The 18,728-nt window shown below is 37.9% G+C and overlaps 1 protein-coding gene across 1 annotated transcript in view; it reads left to right on the plus strand.

Moving 5' to 3' along the window:
• Positions 1-9,504: 9,504 nt before the first annotated feature.
• LOC121874651 overlaps positions 9,505-18,728 on the plus strand; it is a 34,046-nt gene continuing 24,822 nt past the window's right edge. Inside the window, exons 1-5 of the mRNA XM_042378881.1 lie at positions 9,505-9,712; positions 10,338-10,396; positions 10,669-10,838; positions 11,332-11,503; positions 11,861-11,992. Of these exons, the coding sequence (XP_042234815.1) occupies positions 9,604-9,712; positions 10,338-10,396; positions 10,669-10,838; positions 11,332-11,503; positions 11,861-11,992 (642 nt within the window). The 5' untranslated portion in view covers positions 9,505-9,603. The remainder of the gene's footprint in view (positions 9,713-10,337; positions 10,397-10,668; positions 10,839-11,331; positions 11,504-11,860; positions 11,993-18,728) is intronic.

Here is an 18,728-nt window from a genome sequence, read left to right on the forward strand (position 1 = left end):
TTCCAGCTCAGCGTTACTAGGCCTCCATTTGAAGTCGCGGTGAGGGAATTTACGTTGTAACTCCTGATAGGATGTCAAGGCCAAAACATTAGCGCATGCACCCGTATCAATATCAAGAGCCAATCTTGTACTATCAACCCTCACCGGCACTGACAACACTTCCACTTTGCTAAGCGCCGCTACTAACGAGGCCGCTATAGAAGTGCTGTGAGGAGAAGCAGGAAATTCTGTACCTATCCCTTTCCTTGCTGTGATGAGCGCTGGTCTTCCCCCGACGACTTGTCTTGGGGACGCTTCTGTTTACGCTTGTATGACACTTGTGTTTCACCAAAGTCTACATTCCTAGCCTTCATTACTAAGCCGCAGTCTTGTGTGCTATGAGATGTCGACTTGTGTAGTGCGCACCACTTGCGTGCCTTCTGGGTAGGTGGAGGTGTCGCCTTAGCTGCCTCCGAGTATGACCTTGTGATCTGCTTGGCACTGGATGTCTCCTTTAATTTTGCACTATTACCCTGGAGCTGGAAACAGTCTTCAATTACATGGCCTCTTTTATTACAATGTGCACATCGTAAGGAAGTAAGTTGTTTGTATGTCCGGTATTGAGGTGCAATCGGAGCCACTGGTGTCATATGAGGAATTTGGGGTGGTGTCATCTGTGCCATCTGTGGTTGCGTCGCAGTCATGGAGGGCTGTGCCATCAAAGGGACCGTAGCCGTGGGACAGAGTCTGTTTGCGTATTCAACCATATCTATAGGTGGTTCAAACTGTACCTCCTGTGCCCGGCTGTATAGGGGACGACGAACAGCTAAGAGGAAGCTAATTAATTCTATCAACGTTTCCACAATGGTCGCTGACATTTTACCATCCTGGTCGTACCAATTTGAATTTCGGAAAGTCGCTTCCATATCCTGGCGAACCTCTCCTACGATGTCGACTGCCACCACTGGTGTCTGGGCGTGAATCACTGGCGTACAACGATCCAACCATCTGAAGATCCATTGTAATTGGCCCAACTGGGACCTGCCCCCAAATATTCTAATAAGCGTGCACTTGAATTTCTCATAGCTAGGGTGTGTTAAACCATAAGCATTCAAATGATTACCGGCATATGATCCCTGCGTAATATGGGAACGTACAAATGTTTGTTTCTCTTCATCACTTGTAATTTTACCGGTGCGCATGGTGTCTTCACATGCAGTGCATGCACGAATGAAATGCGCTACCCGAAAATCATCTTTGCCCGTAAAATTGCGAACGTAGTCGCCACGCTGCATGATATGAAAGAAATTATCAGATTTAGTTGGCGTGGTAGTAGTATTGGTGTGAGGGTTAGGGGAAGCCATTGTAGCGTTAGTATTTAGCAAGTTAGTAATCTTACTCCTAACTGAAGGCTGGGTTAATAGGGGTGTTACTGATGAAGAAACAGACACTGTCACCTGGAACAGGGTTAGAAACTACCTGTGTAAACTGAGGCGAGGTACTATATTTATTTCCAGACCGTAAGATACGACGGTTTAAGTCGTCAAATGATTCCTCAATTTATTTCTCACTACTTCCTACCGAATCGCCTAACTGTGTTTCTGTCTCAAGTTCAAAATCAACCTTTGCCGTAGATACGTAACTTGGATCCTCTATGAGTAAGTTATCAGCAAATATGTGTGTTAGGCGTACAAGGTTATCAGATTGAGCCATTGGAAACTATGAAAATTATCCAAGAAGTTCCATTTGAGCCAGATAATAATTAACGGCAAAAGCAAAATACTTGCCTCTCATTTACAAGAAATGATAAAAATTATAGTTAAAATAATTAAACTATCAATAAGTGAACAGACACGAAATAACCACTGTAAATTATAGAACGTTAGTACACGCGAATATACGTAAGACACTTATATCAATGACATACACCTATCCGATGAGCCTATCGTTGTGAAGTTATGTCTCGAACGTGCTCATGTGTGTATAAACTATGTATACTTTAAATACCTATTACAGGGGTCCTTGTGTCTGTATAGAAAACGCGATCCGTCTAGTTGATATCTGTAGTGGGGAGAGTAGGCGTGGCCTCGTCAATCGTCCTTCACTGCGTGCGCCGCTTGCTGGCGTCCCTGGCAACGAGTATGACGTAGGATGACGTGCAGGAATCACTTGACGTCGGGCGAGTCCACTTCACGATGGGGGATTACCTCTACTGTATGACAGATGTTTGCTGAGATGAGGGATATGAGTCTTCTTGCTTCTGCTGAGTCGCTGTCGCTTCTGCCGTGTGCTAAACCTCTGCAGTCTCGTATATATGGAGAAGTGTCTGATGACACCGGATATACTGCAATCGACACCACACAACCGTCCAGCTACTTGTGAAATGTCACTTGTTAGTAAAGTTTATGAAACCATCTGCAACACTGTACTGTAGAATGCTGACTTGGGGCTTCTTTACTTGTTATTAACAGGATTTTCACCAAACAGGCTGTATGATATATTAATAATTCTGCATCCCTGCTGGATGACAGAGATGAGGAGCACTCACTAATAAACGTCTCGATACGGGATATAGTTTTAACACTCGGCTTATGTAACACGTCACTGTTTTTTGTTTTCTTGTTTTCACAAAACACAGACGTCTTGGTATGTCTACCTGCTAATCGTATCCGTTAACCACCTTGCTGCCACCTATATGTTAGGTTGGTTAATTCCCCAGTTAACCAGGTTGGAACATATATAATATATATTGGGTTTTTAGTTACAAACCTAATTGAAGTTTCTTGTTTTATTACAAAAGGATTATGTCTATAATTCCTGAGTGTAGATCAACCGTAAGGTCCACTATTTATGAGTGAATGAGAAAGAGGACGCCGTTTATGTATATAAACGTGAATCAATGTCCGTTCAATAAAACTTGGTGTGAGTGACTGACTAAGGCATCACACTAGTGAGCGCTTACATAGATGCTGACATATGGGCTTCTCCCTCTTGGGAAAGTTACCCTTCACGTGATAAGTTCATGTCTTACTCATAGTTAGTGGAAAGTTACAGGTGGTAAATCTGAATATAAATCAGATGTAAGAGCCCATTTACATAATACGTTCTGTTGAAGAGACAGGGGCCATTACACTTGCACACATGAAACAGGCCTTAAGGGCTTTCAACAAAATAATATCAACCACTGAGAAAATGGTAATAAAATAAGAAATTATTAAATCCACCATGAATAGGTCTTCAGGGCACTCAACAAAATTATATCAAGCACTGAGAAAATGGTATAAAAAAATAAGAAAGTATTAAATCCACCATGAATAGGCCTAAAGGGCACTCAATAAAATTATATTACCCCAACAAATGCACACCTCCTAACCTAACTCAAACATTACTCTGGGGAACAAAGGTTATACCTGAGATTGAAATTATAAAGAAATATTAAATGCATTAAAGGAACTAAATCACAGTATCACTTGCAACATAAGGGGGAAAACTCATCTGAAAAAGTTCCTTCATTCTCTGGCATCAATTGGTGACACAACATTAAAAAAAAAATACTATAAAAATTATTTAAGAAATATTAACTACACAAAAAAAATATTATCACTCTTATTAAGAAGTTACTGGGTCCACCAATACCCGTGAACCATGCTTCACCCAACTCAACATACACCCATAATAAGGGAGATAAAATGTTTCTCTCGGTATCCCCTTGACTCCTGGTCTCAGTGTGTGACCATTAATTTACTCAGATAGCCTCAGTGTACTCTCAGTGCATCATAGGGCGGGAAGAGAGTGAGCCAATCAGACCTTGTTCAGTGGAGAGAAGCTTTAGCTTCTCGTAGTAAAAGGTTTTTCACTAACTGCTTGAAGATATGTGATATTGCGAGCCGAGGTAGAAGAGATCTGGCGACCCCAGACGATCGTCAGTTGTGCACGCAGACAGCTGGTTTCACTTCAGAGATCTCTGGCTAGCCTGGCTGACCAGTGACAAGCCTGCACTGATCGTTCCAACTGCAACAATCGCTAATCATCAATCATCAACGGCAATCTCAAACGGCAGTCAATCTCTCCCAGTCAAGTGGGTTCTGATGGAAACCCTGAAATGAACTCACTGTTAGCTCTTGTTAACTTTATCACTGCCCTATCTAAACCCTGTCTGAGATCGAATGAGACTTACTTGTTATACTGCAATAGCGCAGCACAGGTGACTAACCAAGTGACCGTTTTGTGGACGGACGCGCAGGGACGTCCTGTCTGTCCAATCGCTTTCTCGTGACTGAGAAACAGCCAGGCTCGTACTTTCCCAAGCCTAGGCCTACGAGACATATTTTCCTGCATAACTAATAGCTTCGTTGGGACACACGTAACATTTTTACACTGAGAACTGATCTATAATTATTTTTAATTTACTTACTGATATTTCATTTCATAATTCGCCTCCATATTAATTCGGTAAATTACATTTAATATCGTATAGGCCTAGTTCCAGAAATTCTCACTACGTGCGGGAGCGTTGTCTTCCCTCAGACGACCTTGAACTCAGTATCGCCAATGGCGTGGCGCTTGAAATTACACTGAAATTTCTGAATATTACAATCGACCCCCCTAAAAAAGGACAGCACTGTCCTCATGTGCTGAGAAAAAGTATGCAACGACCCCCCCTCAGAAAAGACTTGTTCTAAATGCTGCATCTCACCCCTGTAACGTGCTAAACGCAGCATTCCCGTCTTCTCTTCTTCCCTTCTCTCTCCCGTTAACACTCGACCCCCCTAAAAAAAAGACAGCACTGTCCTCATGTACTGAGAAAACATGAATACCACCCCAGTAAAAGAATTGTTCTAAGAAACTGCACCTCACACCTGCAACGTGCTAAATGCAGCATTTCCATCTTCTCTTCTCCCCTTCTCTCTCCCGCTAACACTCGACCCCCCTTAAAAAAAGACAGCACTGTCCTCATGTGCTGAGAGAACAACTTAGAAACCACCTTCACATCTGCACTATTCCAACTCGCAGCCAGCAACTCCATTTCTTGCCTAGCCCAATTCATAACCAACCAGAGCAACACGCTCCCCTTTTGCCTGGCCCTTAAATTAGAGAACCAATGTCAAAATTAATACCCAGTCCAAAACAAACATGCTCTCCTTTGCCTGGCCCTTGAACTAAGAGGAACCAGTGTCAAAAAAATACTCAGTCCACACGAACGCTCTCACGTCTTCAACGATCGACTCAATCCACGTCTCCGAACCTCATGCCGGCAGATCAGTCCTCTGACAATGTACCAGTCCATATTAGTGAGGCCCTGGACATTACAACCGTACACTCAATCCCGCTCATGACAACAACCACTACTCAAGGCACATCTCTGGCCTAACCATCTCTCCAATCCCCTCTGCCCTACTCACGACTCCTCCAACTCACCCTCGACAACCTGCATTTTCTCATTACCATGCACACCTAAACTGTAATCGGTCGGCTTCGTCTTCGTCTCTCAGCTGGAGGGCTCAATCAACCTCTCTGAACTACTTACGTACCCCTGTATTTTCCCACTTGGACCTGGCACTTCCTTGACTGCTGGACGTGTGCCTGACATTCACCCCTTGTTTCCTCCCTGAACCATTGAATGTGTGCCTGAAACTCCCACTTGAACCTGTTTACTTGTGCTTGATAATCCCTCTTTAGGTCTCCGAACTCCTCTCTCAGCTGTACCAAGGTCCCGCGGCCGTCTCTCTTCCTCCTCATACACATCTCTACTGTCAAGCCTAACCCACTCAATCCGGGCACAAGAATGAGCATCAGTGCGAGTTCAATCCCTACCATTACTAACCAACACATGATGGCGTTCATTATCCCAACCAAAGAACTATCAGTCACGACATTAAAAACTATGCTCTGCTACCATTTGTAACCGGTCGGAATTACTGGACATTAATTTCTCACTTGACTTGGGGTTTATTAATTATCAGATGGAAATTGCAGTGGAAGCGCCCCTATGAGAAAAAACCCGAACCAGCACAAGAACACTTAAATTTCCTAGCAAAATGAATTCTCCGTGACCCGTGGAAGGATAGCATCTGTGATTGGGATGAATGAGACACCCTGTAAAATTTAGACACTTATATTCCCTCCAACACTACAGACACAATCAAATAATGGTACACCAACATATGCGCACCTCTTACCCTGAACTTAAAACACTACTCTGGGGAATAAAAGTTATACATGATATTGAAATTATTAGAAACTCAGACAATGCCTCATTAGACAACAATAAATTCAAAGTATTAAGAAGTGTTGCTTGCACACATGAAACAGGCCTTAAGGGCTTTCAACAAAATAATATCAACCACTGAGAAAATGGTAATAAAATAAGAAATTATTAAATCCACCATGAATAGGCCTAAAGGGCACTCAATAAAATAATATTACACCAACAAATGCACACCTCCTAACCTAACTCAAACACTACTCTGGGGAACAAAGGTTATACCTGAGATTGAAATTATAAAGAAATATTTAATGCATTAAAGGAACTAATCACAGTATCACTTGCAACATAGGGGGGAAAACTCATCTGAAAAAGTTCCTTCATTCTCTGGCATCAATTGGTGACACAACATTAAAAAACAATACTATCAAAATTATTTAAGAAATATTAACTACACACAAAAATATTATCACTCATATTAAGAAGTTACTGGGTCCACCAATACCCGTGAACCATGCTTCACACAACTCAACATACACCCATAATAAGGGATATAAAATGTTTCTCTAGGTATCCCCTAGACTCCTGGTCTCAGTGTGTGACCATTAATTTACTCAGTGTACTATCAGTGCATCCATGGGCGGGAAGAGAGTGAACCAAGCAGCCCTTGTTCAGTGGAGAGATGCTTTAGCTTCTCGTAGTAAAAGGTTTTCACTAACTGCTTGAAGATATGTGATATTGCGAGCCGAGGTAGAAGAGATCTGGTGACCCCAGACGATCGTCAGTTGTGTACCCAGACAGCTGGTTTCACTTCGGAGATCTCTGGCTAACCCCGCTGACCAGTGACAAGCCTGCACTGATCGTTCCAACTGCGACAATCGCTAATCATCAATCATCAACGGCAGTCTCACGCGGCAGTCAATCTTTCGCAGTCATCATTCTCGCAGTCAAGTGGGCTCTGACGGAAACCCTGAAATAGACTCACTGTTAGCTCTTGTTAACTTTATCACTACCCTATCTAAAACCCTGTCTGAGATCGAATGAGACTTACTTGTTATACTGCAATAGCGCAACACAGGTGACTAGACCACGTAACCGTTTTGTGGACGGACGCCCAGGGACGTCCTGTCTGTCCAATCGCTTTCGCGTGACTGAGAAACAGCCACGCTCTTGCTTTCCCAAGCCTAGGCCTACGAGACATATTTTCCCGCATAACTAATAACTTCGTTGGGACACGCGTAACATTTTTACACTGAGAACCAATCTAAAATTATTTTTAATTTACTTACTGATATTTCATTTCATAATTCGCATCCATATTAATTCGGTAAATTACATTTAATATCGTATAGGCCTAGTTCCAGAAATTCTCACTACGTACGGGAGCGTTGTCTTCCCTCAGACGACCTTGAACTCAGTATTGCCAATGGCGCGGCGTTTGAAATTACACTGAATTTTCTGAATATATATATATATATATATATATATATATATATATATATATATATATATATATATATATATATATATATATATATATATATATATATATATATATATATATATATATATATATGCAAGTAAATCACTGTGGGTGCGCTGTGGTATATGCTGATAACCACAAGGAAAGAAAACACGAAGTTCCCAAGCGCTTTCGTGTAATTCACATCTTCAGGGGAGAGTACAGACTAAGGAGAAGTACAAAACAAGGTGTATATATACAGAGGAGGGTGAGATCAAGTCTACAATGGTCAGGTCTTAGGTAATGACCCTACTAATCTTCAAAAAGCACCGCAGCAGTCGGTAGTCAGGTCAGAGGGTAAGCTGACCCAACCTTCTCACCTAGTTACAAATCTTCTTAATTACGAAATTATCCAGTTTGTACATACCATTACTCAAATTCATGTTGACGGATTCGGTATGTTTAATGAGACTAGATTCTATAATGTTCCTACTGTCAATTGAATTACAAGGTAATATTGAGGAGGCATTATCCCAGTCAATGCAATGCTTATTATTCCTCAAATGAACAAACAGAGCATTGGATTCCTGGCCTGTCCTAACAGTACATTTATGTTGATTAAATCTAGTTACAAGATCTTTACCTGTCTGGCCTAAGTAAAACATATTACATTCCTTGCAAGGAACCTTATAAGTGCAGCCACCTATATTGTTGGGGGAGTTCTTGATTAACATTTGTTTAACAGTGCATGAGTTTTTAAATGCCACATTGACGCTCCAGGTTTTTAGTTGTAAAGTTGTAAAGGAATGTGATGCTGCAACATATTCTTAGCTCATAAATAATCCTCTCAATACAGCTAACACCCAGTTCAACAAAAAACTGAAGTCTCTATTGAGAGGCAAAGCTACTCTCATTAAATACTGTACTTCTCCTTAGTCTGTACTCATCCCTGAAGATGTGAATTACACGAAAGCGCTTGGGAACTTCGTGTTTTCTTCTTTCCTTGTGGTTATCAGCATATATATATATATATATATATATATATATATATATATATATATATATATATATATATATATATATATATATATATATATATATATATATAAGGATATATATATATATATATATATATATATATATATATATATATATATATATATATATATATATACATATATATAAAGGATATATATATATATATATATATATATATATATATATATATATATATATATATATATATCCTTAATATCCTCTCTCCCTCTTCTCACATGAACCAACAACCTTGAGTAAACAAAGATAGGAGCCTCACTCGTGTGAATATTTCCCACACCAACACCTGTTGCCCTCACGCTTATCAAAGAAAGTCTACTGCGTTTTAATATAATTTCGTTGTTAATATTATAATTACGTTTTTCTTAACTCGGTATTAATAAATTTTTATTTATTGTAGTTGTTTTCGTTTATATTTGTTTTGGGGTAATTTATTGTTATTGTTTATTATTTTTATCATATTTTCAACTAATTGGTGTCCCCGAGTTTAGCAGGGAGTGTTTTATTGTGTTGTAATGACGAATTGGCAACTAATCCTATATATTACTTATTTTCATATTAAAAAAACTTATCTTTAAAACAAATTCAATCCCAAATAATGATACGTTTTCAATTATTTTCTATCATATAAACTTTATTATAAATGAATATATTATATAATAATAAATAAATGAAGGTACAATGGCACCACTTTAGCCTTGTCAGATGTGAAGTACTTTTTTGTTTCCACTGTGAGAATGAGTATATTTTTACCTCTTAATTAAACTGTTACTACCCTCACCCCCCTTGTACCCTAACCTACCTCTTTGTATCGATTTGCCCCCTATGAGGCCCCCATTTGCCCCAAGAAACACAGACGACCTGAATCTTTCTCTCTCAGTCGATATACTGCAACACCATAATGAAGACAGGTCTCTTTCTCTTGATGCTGGGACTCCTCCTAGCTCACTCCCAGCAGGCACTTGGCACCTCCCAGCACCAACAGAATGATATTATTATTGATGGCAAGGGTGAGTTATTATTATAATTACTCTATTATTATTATTATTATTATTATTATTATTATTATTATTATTATTACTACTATTATTATTATTATTATTATTACTATTTCTACTATTATTATTATCATTGTCATTATTATTATTATTATTATTATTATTATTACTATATTATTATTATTATTATTATTATTATTATTTTTACTATTATTATTATTATTATTATTATTATTATTATTATTATTTTTACTATTATTATTATTATTATTATTATTATTATTATTATTACTATTATTATTATTATTATTACTATTATTATTATTATTACTATTTCTACTATTATTATTATCATTGTCATTATTATTATTATTATTATTATTATTACTATATTATTATTATTATTATTATTATTATTATTATTTTTACTATTATTATTATTATTTTTACTATTATTATTATTATTTTTACTATTATTATTATTATTTTTACTATTATTATTATTATTATTTTTACTATTATTATTATTATTTTTACTATTATTATTATTATTATTATTATTATTATTATTATTATTATTACTATTACTATTACTATTACTATTACTATTATTATTATTATTATTATTATTTAACAGAAACGACCATTGGTTTGGCTTCTGCTTATTATCTGAGAGGACTAATGACCACATTGGAAGTGAGTATTACTGCCTGTATGTCTGTCTGTCTGTATATATGTCTGTCTGTCTGTTCGTCCACAAGATAACTTCTCTAAATATTAACCTTACCCAATTTTATGTATACTGTATATGGAGAACAATGGATCCCTGTTGTCAAGTTATTTTTAAGAAATATTTTAATTATCTGTTTAATATGGATCTCTCTCTCTCTCATCCATTCTCTCGCTCACTGACCCCTCCCACCCTCTCTCTCTCTCTCCCTTCGCTCACTCACTCTCTCTCACTACAGATATTCAGCAAGATCGTCAAAATACTCATCCCGGCGACCCCGGATGAGGACAGTGATTACTTCGACTTGATCAGAGGAGATGTTGAACAGGTGGTTGGTGATTACATTGATCAACATAACATGGATCAGCTGTTGATCTATAAGAGTGATCTGGGAGTCTTGCTACAGAGGTGAGAGAGAGTGAAAGAGAGAGTGAGAGAGTGAGGGGGGGGGGAGTTGTTGATCTATAAGAGTGATCTGGGAGTCTTGCTACAGAGGTGAGAGAGAGTGAAAGAGAGAGTGAGAGAGTGAGGGGGGGAGTTGTTGATCTATAAGAGTGATCTGGGAGTCTTGCTACAGAGGTGAGAGAGAGTGAAAGAGAGAGTGAGAGAGTGAGGGGGGGAGTTGTTGATCTATAAGAGTGATCTGGGAGTCTTGCTACAGAGGTGAGAGAGAGGGAGAGAGAGAGTGAGAGAGGGAGAGAAAATTTATAATAGTTTATTGATTAAAATGCTCCACACGTTATGCTCCACAAGTCTCCCTCCACCCCACAAAATGCTCCACAATTCATCCTCCACCCCACAAAATGCTTCACAAGTTATGCTCCACAAGAAATGCTCCAGGCTGTACAATGTTCCACAAGTAATGCTCCAGGCTGTACAATGCTCCACTTATACTCCACAGATACATGGAAGCGCCGAAGGAAAGCTCTAGTTACCCCGACAAAAACACTGTTGCCAATTCTCTCTCCACTTCCATCATTGCCAATCGCTTTCTGGTGGAGGCAGGAGAGCGCCCGCAGTCCATGATCATCCACTTTGCGGATATTGCTTCTATCCACATTTCAGTGCTCAAGGTTAGTGTTTTAATCCACAGTATACGGGAGTATTGAAGTCTGTATCCAGATAATAAGAGTGGATTTAAACCATTATCCACACCACTGATTTCAATGGCAGTGTTTATCCACATAAGGATAGATTTAAGATTATATCCACACTATCCAGATGGTGGTGTTGGTGAGTGACTGTTATATTTGTTCTTCACGACCATATAATACCACCCTCTTGTTCTTTACGTCCATAACACCACCATTCCTACATCATAAAAAAATAACTGTTCTACTTGTTCTTCACGTCGATAACACCACCATTCTTACATCACAATACCAAAAATAACTGTTCTACTTGTTCTTCACGACCATGATGTTCTACAGGACGTGGCTGAGACATATAGTGAGAGCAAAGTTGTGTCTCAGTGGTGGGTCGACTTAAACGACCAATTAGCTCACTATATAGACCATGGCAGGAAGCTTCAAGACAATATGGTTGATTGGAGAAATGATATGGTGAGTCAGTTTGAGAATGGTGTTTTGTGATGTATTTTCGTGTTTTATGGTGTTTTGTGGTGTTTTATGGTTATTTTGTGGTGTTTTATGGTGTTTTGTGGTGTATTTTGGTGTTTTGTGGTGCTTATGCTGTTTTTGTGGTGTTTTATGGTGTTTTGTGATGTTTCATGGTATTTTATGGTAATTGTGGGGTGTTTTATGGTGTTTCATGGTTATCTTGTGGTGAGTTGTGGTGTTTTATGGAATTTTGTGATGTTTCATGGTGTTTTATGGTAACTGCGTGGTGTTTTATGTTCATGTTGTGGTGTTTTATGGTTATTTATGTTTTTTGTGATGTTTTATGGTTATTTTGTGGTGTTTTATGGTTATTTTATGGTTATTTTGTGGAGTTTATGATTATTTTGTGGAGTTTTATGGTTATTTTCTGGTGTTTTATGGTTATTTTGTGGTGTTTTATGGTTATTTTTGGTGTTTTAGGGTTATTTTGTGGTGTTTAATGTTATTTTATGGTTATTTTGTGGTGTTTTATGGTTATTTTATGGTTATTTTGTGGTGTTTATGATTATTTTGTGGTGTTTTATGGTTATTTGTGGTGTTTTATGGTTATTTTGTGGTGTTTTATGGATATTTGTGCTGTTTTATGGTTATTTTGTGGTATTTTATGGATATTTGTGCTGTTTTATGGTTATTTTGTGGTATTTTATGGTTATTTGTGGTGTTTTATCGTTATTTGTGGTGTTTTATGGTTATTTTGTGGTTTTTTATGGTTATTTCCTGGTGTTTTATGGTTGTTTTGTGGTGCTTTATGGTTATTTGTGGTGTTTTAGGGTTATTTTATGGTGTTTAATGGTTATTTTATGGTTATTTTGTGGTGTTTTGTGATGTTTTATGGTTATTTGTGGTGTTTTACGGTTATTTGTGGTGTATTATGGTTATTTTGTGGCATTTTATGGTTATTTTCTGGTGTTTTGTGGTTATTTTCTGGTGTTTTATGGTTAATTTCTGGTGTTTTATGGTTATTTGTGGTGTTTTATGGTTATTTGTGGTGTTTTATAGTAATGTGTGGTGTTTTATGGTTATTTTCTGGTGTTTTATGGTTATTTGTGGTGTTTTATGGTTATTTGTGGTGTTTTATGGTTGTTTTGTGGTGTTTCATGGATATTTTGCGGGGTTTTATTGTTATTTTCTGGTGTCTTATGGTTACTTGTGGTGTTTTATAGTTATTTGTGGTGTTTTATGGTTATTTTGTAGTGTTTTATGGTTATATGTAGTGTTGTATGATTATTTGTGGCGTTTTATGTTCATTTAGTGGGGTTTTATTTTTATTTTGTGGTGTTTTAGGGTTATTTCCTGGTGTTTTATGGTTATTTGTGGTGTTGTATGGTTATTTGTTGTGTTTTATTGTTATTTTGTGGTGTTTTATGGTGTTTTATGATGTTTTGTGGTTATTTTATGGTGTTTTATGGTTATTTTAGGTTTTTATGGTTGTTTTGTGGGGTTTTTTATGGTGTTTTATGGTTATTTTGTGTTGTTTTATGGTTTTTTGTGGTGTTTTATTGTTATTTGTGGTGTTTTATGTTTATTTTGTGGTGTCTTATGGTGTTTTATAATGTTTTTTGGTTATTTTGTGGTGTTTTATGGTTATTTTTTAGTTATTTTGTGGTGTTTTATGTTTTTTGTAATATTTTGTGGTTATTTTGTGCTGTTTTATGGTTATTTTGTAGTGTTTTCTGGTTATTTTTGGTGTTTTATTGTTATTTTGTGGTGTTTTATGGTGGTTTACGGTTATTTTCTGGTTTTTTATGGTTGTGTGCTGTTTTATTATTTGTGGTGTTTTATGGTTATTTTATGTTTTTTATGGTGGTTTATGATGTTTTGTGGTTATTTTCTGGTTATTTGTGGTGTTTAATGGTTATTTTGTGATGTTTTGTCATTATGTTGTGGTGTTTTATGGTTATTTTATGGTTATTTTGTGGTGTTTTGTGATGTTTTATTGTTATTTGTGGTGTTTTATGGATATTTTGTGGTGTTTTGCGGTTTTTTGTGGTGTTTTATGGCTATTTGTGGTGTTTTATGGTTATTTGTGGTGTTTTATGGTTATTTGTGGTGTTTTATGTTTCTTTTGTGATGTTTTGTGGTAATGTTGTGGTGTTTTATGGTTATTTTCTGTTTTATGGTTTATTTGTGGTGTTTTGTGATTATTTGTGGTTTTATGATTATTTTGTGGTGTTTTATGGTGTTTTTTATGATGTTTTGTGGGTACTTTGTGGTGTTTTATACTCATTTATAGTTCGAGTTTTTAAGACCAAATTTTTAGGCAAAAAATTGGGGGTCGTCCTATACATGCGGAATAGCTTTGTTAGGATGAACCCGTGCATGATGGGAAGGGCGAGGAGCAACTTTTAGCTTCAGACATGAAAAATATTTACCATTTACTGCCAGTAAACAATGGAAACGTAAAATATGTACCAATTAGTAATGAAAAGTTGTGCAGTTCCTTCAGCAAATGAAGCTCACCAACTTACAATAGGCTAAATTACCTTACAACGTGCTTTCAGTAGTCTATGTTGAAGTTCTTAGCACAGGCTAACTTATCATATCATATACGGTATCACAGTTCTCATTGATCTACAAAAAATACCGGTAATAAAAACCTTTTCGATATTTCACACTTAATATAATACCTGGTAATCTACTTCAACCTCCTTTTGTTTACAACGACGCATGACGCATCACGCACCACCAGCTGTTGATTGTATCAGCTAGACCAGTGGTTCTCAACCTTGTTTGCCCCATGCACCCCTTTCACCATGTCAGAATGTCATTCCCTCCTCCTTTCCAAGATTGTCTGCCTCAAAAAGTGCATTCCAAATAATATGCATATAATACTGAAAATCCTTTATTTTTTCCATATTAGTATCAGTTTCCCCCCTGAAAACCTGAGGGGGGAAATTCCCCCCTGGCTAGACGGTTCACGTGTTTTTCGAATCGTTTTCAGTTGAAAAACTGTTACATCACATGTATATTTTACCTTAACTGTGCCTGAATGAATATATTCTCAGAAATAAATAGTAGTTTTGCTGAAACGTGATGTATTTTAATGTAAAATAGGATAAAATACATGACGAAAACAAAAGATTTTACCTAACCTTCCGATGTTCAAGAGAAGTTACTCGTTTTTTTAATAGTTTTTGGTTAAAATATTGTTATATTACAATGGTATTCTATTCATACTGTGCTTGATATAATGCATTCACGGAAATGTAATATTTTTGCTGAAATGACGTACGTATTACAGTGGAAAGTGGGATAAAATCGTGACGAAAACAATGACTTTCGCTTTCTTTCGTTCAAAAGATGTTACCGTAATCGCTTTTCGAATGGTTTTCAGTTAAAAAACTGTTGTATTACAATAATATTCTATCCTAATTGACTTGAATAAATACTACGATACCATATTTCTGAATATTTTCATTAAAATCCATCAAAATCATTTTCCTTGTCATCGTCTGCAGCACCAAACAGCTTCTCCCAGTCCTCTCCTTGAACAGGGCTAGAGGGTACGTGTTTTTTTTCTTTTTTTTTTTTTTATCCTCGCCACTGATCGGCTTGTTAGCCGCTTGGGCGATCGGTCACGTCTCTTTTCATTTATATTCTTCACCAAAAGATCGGCTCGCTAGCCGCCCGGGCGATCGGTCACGTCTCTGTCACGCACTGTTGGCAAATACTGGGCATGCACCGGCTCCTGAATGTACCTGAACCCGCTCCAGTGTTGGTCAAGTCTTCTCTTGAAAGAGCTCACACTCGGTGCCGTCACAACACTCTCTGGTAGATTGTTCCAAGAGTTTACAACCCTCACTCCGAAAAAGTTTGCCCTCACGGTTTTCTGGACTTGCGGCTTCTTCAATCTTGAGCTGTGACCCCTTGTGGGGCGAGCGTCCGCCAGCTCCAAGTAAGGACACTCAACTGAGTAGTGCCCCTGAGATGCTTATACACCTCAACTAGGTCCCCCCTTCCCCGTCTGTAGTATAAGCTAGGCAAGTTCAGGCGCCCAATCTCTCAGGGTAGCTGAGGTGCCGAAGTGCAGGCACCAGTCTGGTGGCCCTCCTTTGAACATTTTCAACCAACTGACAGTCCCTAGCATATCTCGGGGACCAGATGGGGTGACAGTACTCCAGATGGGGAAGCACTTCACTCCTGAAGATCGTTACGAGGGACGGACCGTCTAGATATCTGAACGACCTTCTTATAAGACCCAACAATTTATTTACCTGATTTACCTTCTTCTCACAATGGCCCGAGAATTTCAGCTCATTGTCAACATACACACCTAGGTCCTTCTCACACACAGTCTCAACTAGTGCATTTTCTTCATCCCATTGGGACATATGATACGCCTCCTTACCGTTGGTACGCCCCAGGTGCATCCTCTTACACTTCGTGACATTGAATCTCAGCAGCCATTTCTTCGACCATTCCTGGAGCCCACAGAGGTCCTTCTGCAGCTCTTCACAGTCCGCTTGGTTCTTAATTTCCCGAAATAACTTGCCATCATCGGCAAACATTTGTATGGAGGAGTGTACAACGTCAGGCATGTCATTTATGAAACAAACAAACAACAGCGGGCCCAATACACTGCCCTGTGGTACCCCACTTGTTACAGGTACAGATGACGATTTCGTGCCATTAATCACCACACACTGCTTGCGGTCATGTAGAAAGTCTTCTATCCACGCTAGGACATTTCCCCGAATTCCGTACCCTTCCAGTTTGATTTTCAGCCTTTCGTGGGGTACACTGTCGAAAGCCTTGGCAAAATCTAGGTAAATATTGTCGATATTACCACCCCGTTCCAGAATATGGGTCCAAATATCCAATACCTTGAGCAATTGTGTTAAGCAAGAGCGCCCCGGCATAAAACCGTGTTGGCAATCTTTTACAAGGTTGTTTCGTAGTAGATGTTCCATCGCGGCATCTCTGATAATACTCTCAAGTACATTACATATTATGCTGGTCAGGCTCACCGGTCTATAGTTGTTCGTGGAGTGACTATCGCCCTTCTTGAGGATAGGACTCACATAAGCCACTTTCCATTCACTGGGGACCATTTGTTCATCCAGGTATTTACAAAACAGGATCTTCAGGGGCTCTGCAAGCTCGTTGCACAGCTCTGTACGTTATCTTAGTGAATTTAGTCAATATTGTACAGTAACAATGGACCTGCGTGTATATACTCGTGTGTAGTTAGAGTTTTAAGGCCAAATTTTAGGCAAAAAATTGGGGTCGACCTCTACATCGCGTAATAGTTTTGTTAAGTTGAACCCGTGCATGATGGGAAGAGCAACTTTTAGCTTTAGACATAAAATATTTACTATTTGCTGCCAGTAAACAATGGAAATGTAAAATATGTACCAATTAGTAATGAAAAGTTGTGCAGTTCCTTCAGCAAATGAAGCTCACCAACTTACAATAGGCTAAATTACCTTACAAGCGTGATGCTTTCAGTAGGTCTATGTTGAAGTTCTCAGCACAGGACTAACTTATCATATCATATCACGGTATCACAGTTCTCATTGATCACCACAAAAATACAGTAACAAAAACCTTTTCGATATTTCACACTTACTTGATGCATGGCCGTCCAACAGTGTTGTGCGTTATCAGCTAGGTGTCCGGTGTTTTTCGAATTGTTTTCAGTTAAAAACTGTTACATCACATGTATATTTTACTTTAACTGTGCCTGAATGAACATATTCTCGAAATAAATAGTAGTTTTGCTGAAACGTGATGTATTTAATGTAAAATAGGATAAAATACATGATAAAAACAAAAGATTTTACCTAACCTTCGATGTTCAAGAAAAAGTTACCGTTTTTTTAATAGTTTTGGTTAAATACTGTTATATTACAATGATATTCTATTCATACTGTGCTTGATATAATGCATTCACGGAAATGTAATATTTTGCTGAAATGGCGTCGTATTACAGTGGAAAGTGGGATAAAATTGTGACAAAATATTTTGCTTTCTTTAGTTCAAAAGATGTTTACTATAATCCTTTCGATTGGTTTTCAGTTAAAAACTGTTATTTACAATATTCCATCTAATTGACTTGAATAAATACTTGAATGGAGATATACAATATTATTTTTGTTGAAACTACCAGCGTTTCAGTGTAAAGTAATAATAATAAATGGTAAACAATTTGCCTTCAGCATTCGGTGTTTCAAGCAAGGCAAGCCTCAGTTTAAAGGGCGTGGGCGTTTTTTACTGAAGGTTTTGTTGTTCCATTACCCTCAAAAGCGTTGAGTTAGACCTATAAGCGAGGAATATCATAAATTAACGATTTCTTGGACAAAAATCGGTAGACCTATAAGCGAGGGGTTATAGGCTAGTATATCGGTAAGTGCAAACCTGCATTGTACATGTACTAAATGATTACGATTTTAAAATTATGTCTATTCAAATATAGCTTGTTTATACTGTACAGGTATTCAAATAAATTACTATCTTACAAGAATCCCTCCAATGTAAGTTATATTCACCCAAGTCGTTTGGGTGGAAAATTATGAGAAGAGCTTAGTCACTCTTAAGTAATGATAAATAAACACGCAGGCAGGCCTTCAGCGCAGGCAGGCCTTCAGCGCCAACTGTCAAATCTTATCTCAAATAAATAAACAAACAAACGCCAGACATTCTGTCACCTCACCTCACCTCCCCCCCACCCCCGTCTTCC

This window comes from Homarus americanus, unplaced genomic scaffold, assembly GCF_018991925.1.
Source record: "Homarus americanus isolate GMGI-L3 unplaced genomic scaffold, GMGI_Hamer_2.0 scaffold34360, whole genome shotgun sequence".
NCBI lineage: Eukaryota > Metazoa > Arthropoda > Malacostraca > Decapoda > Nephropidae > Homarus > Homarus americanus.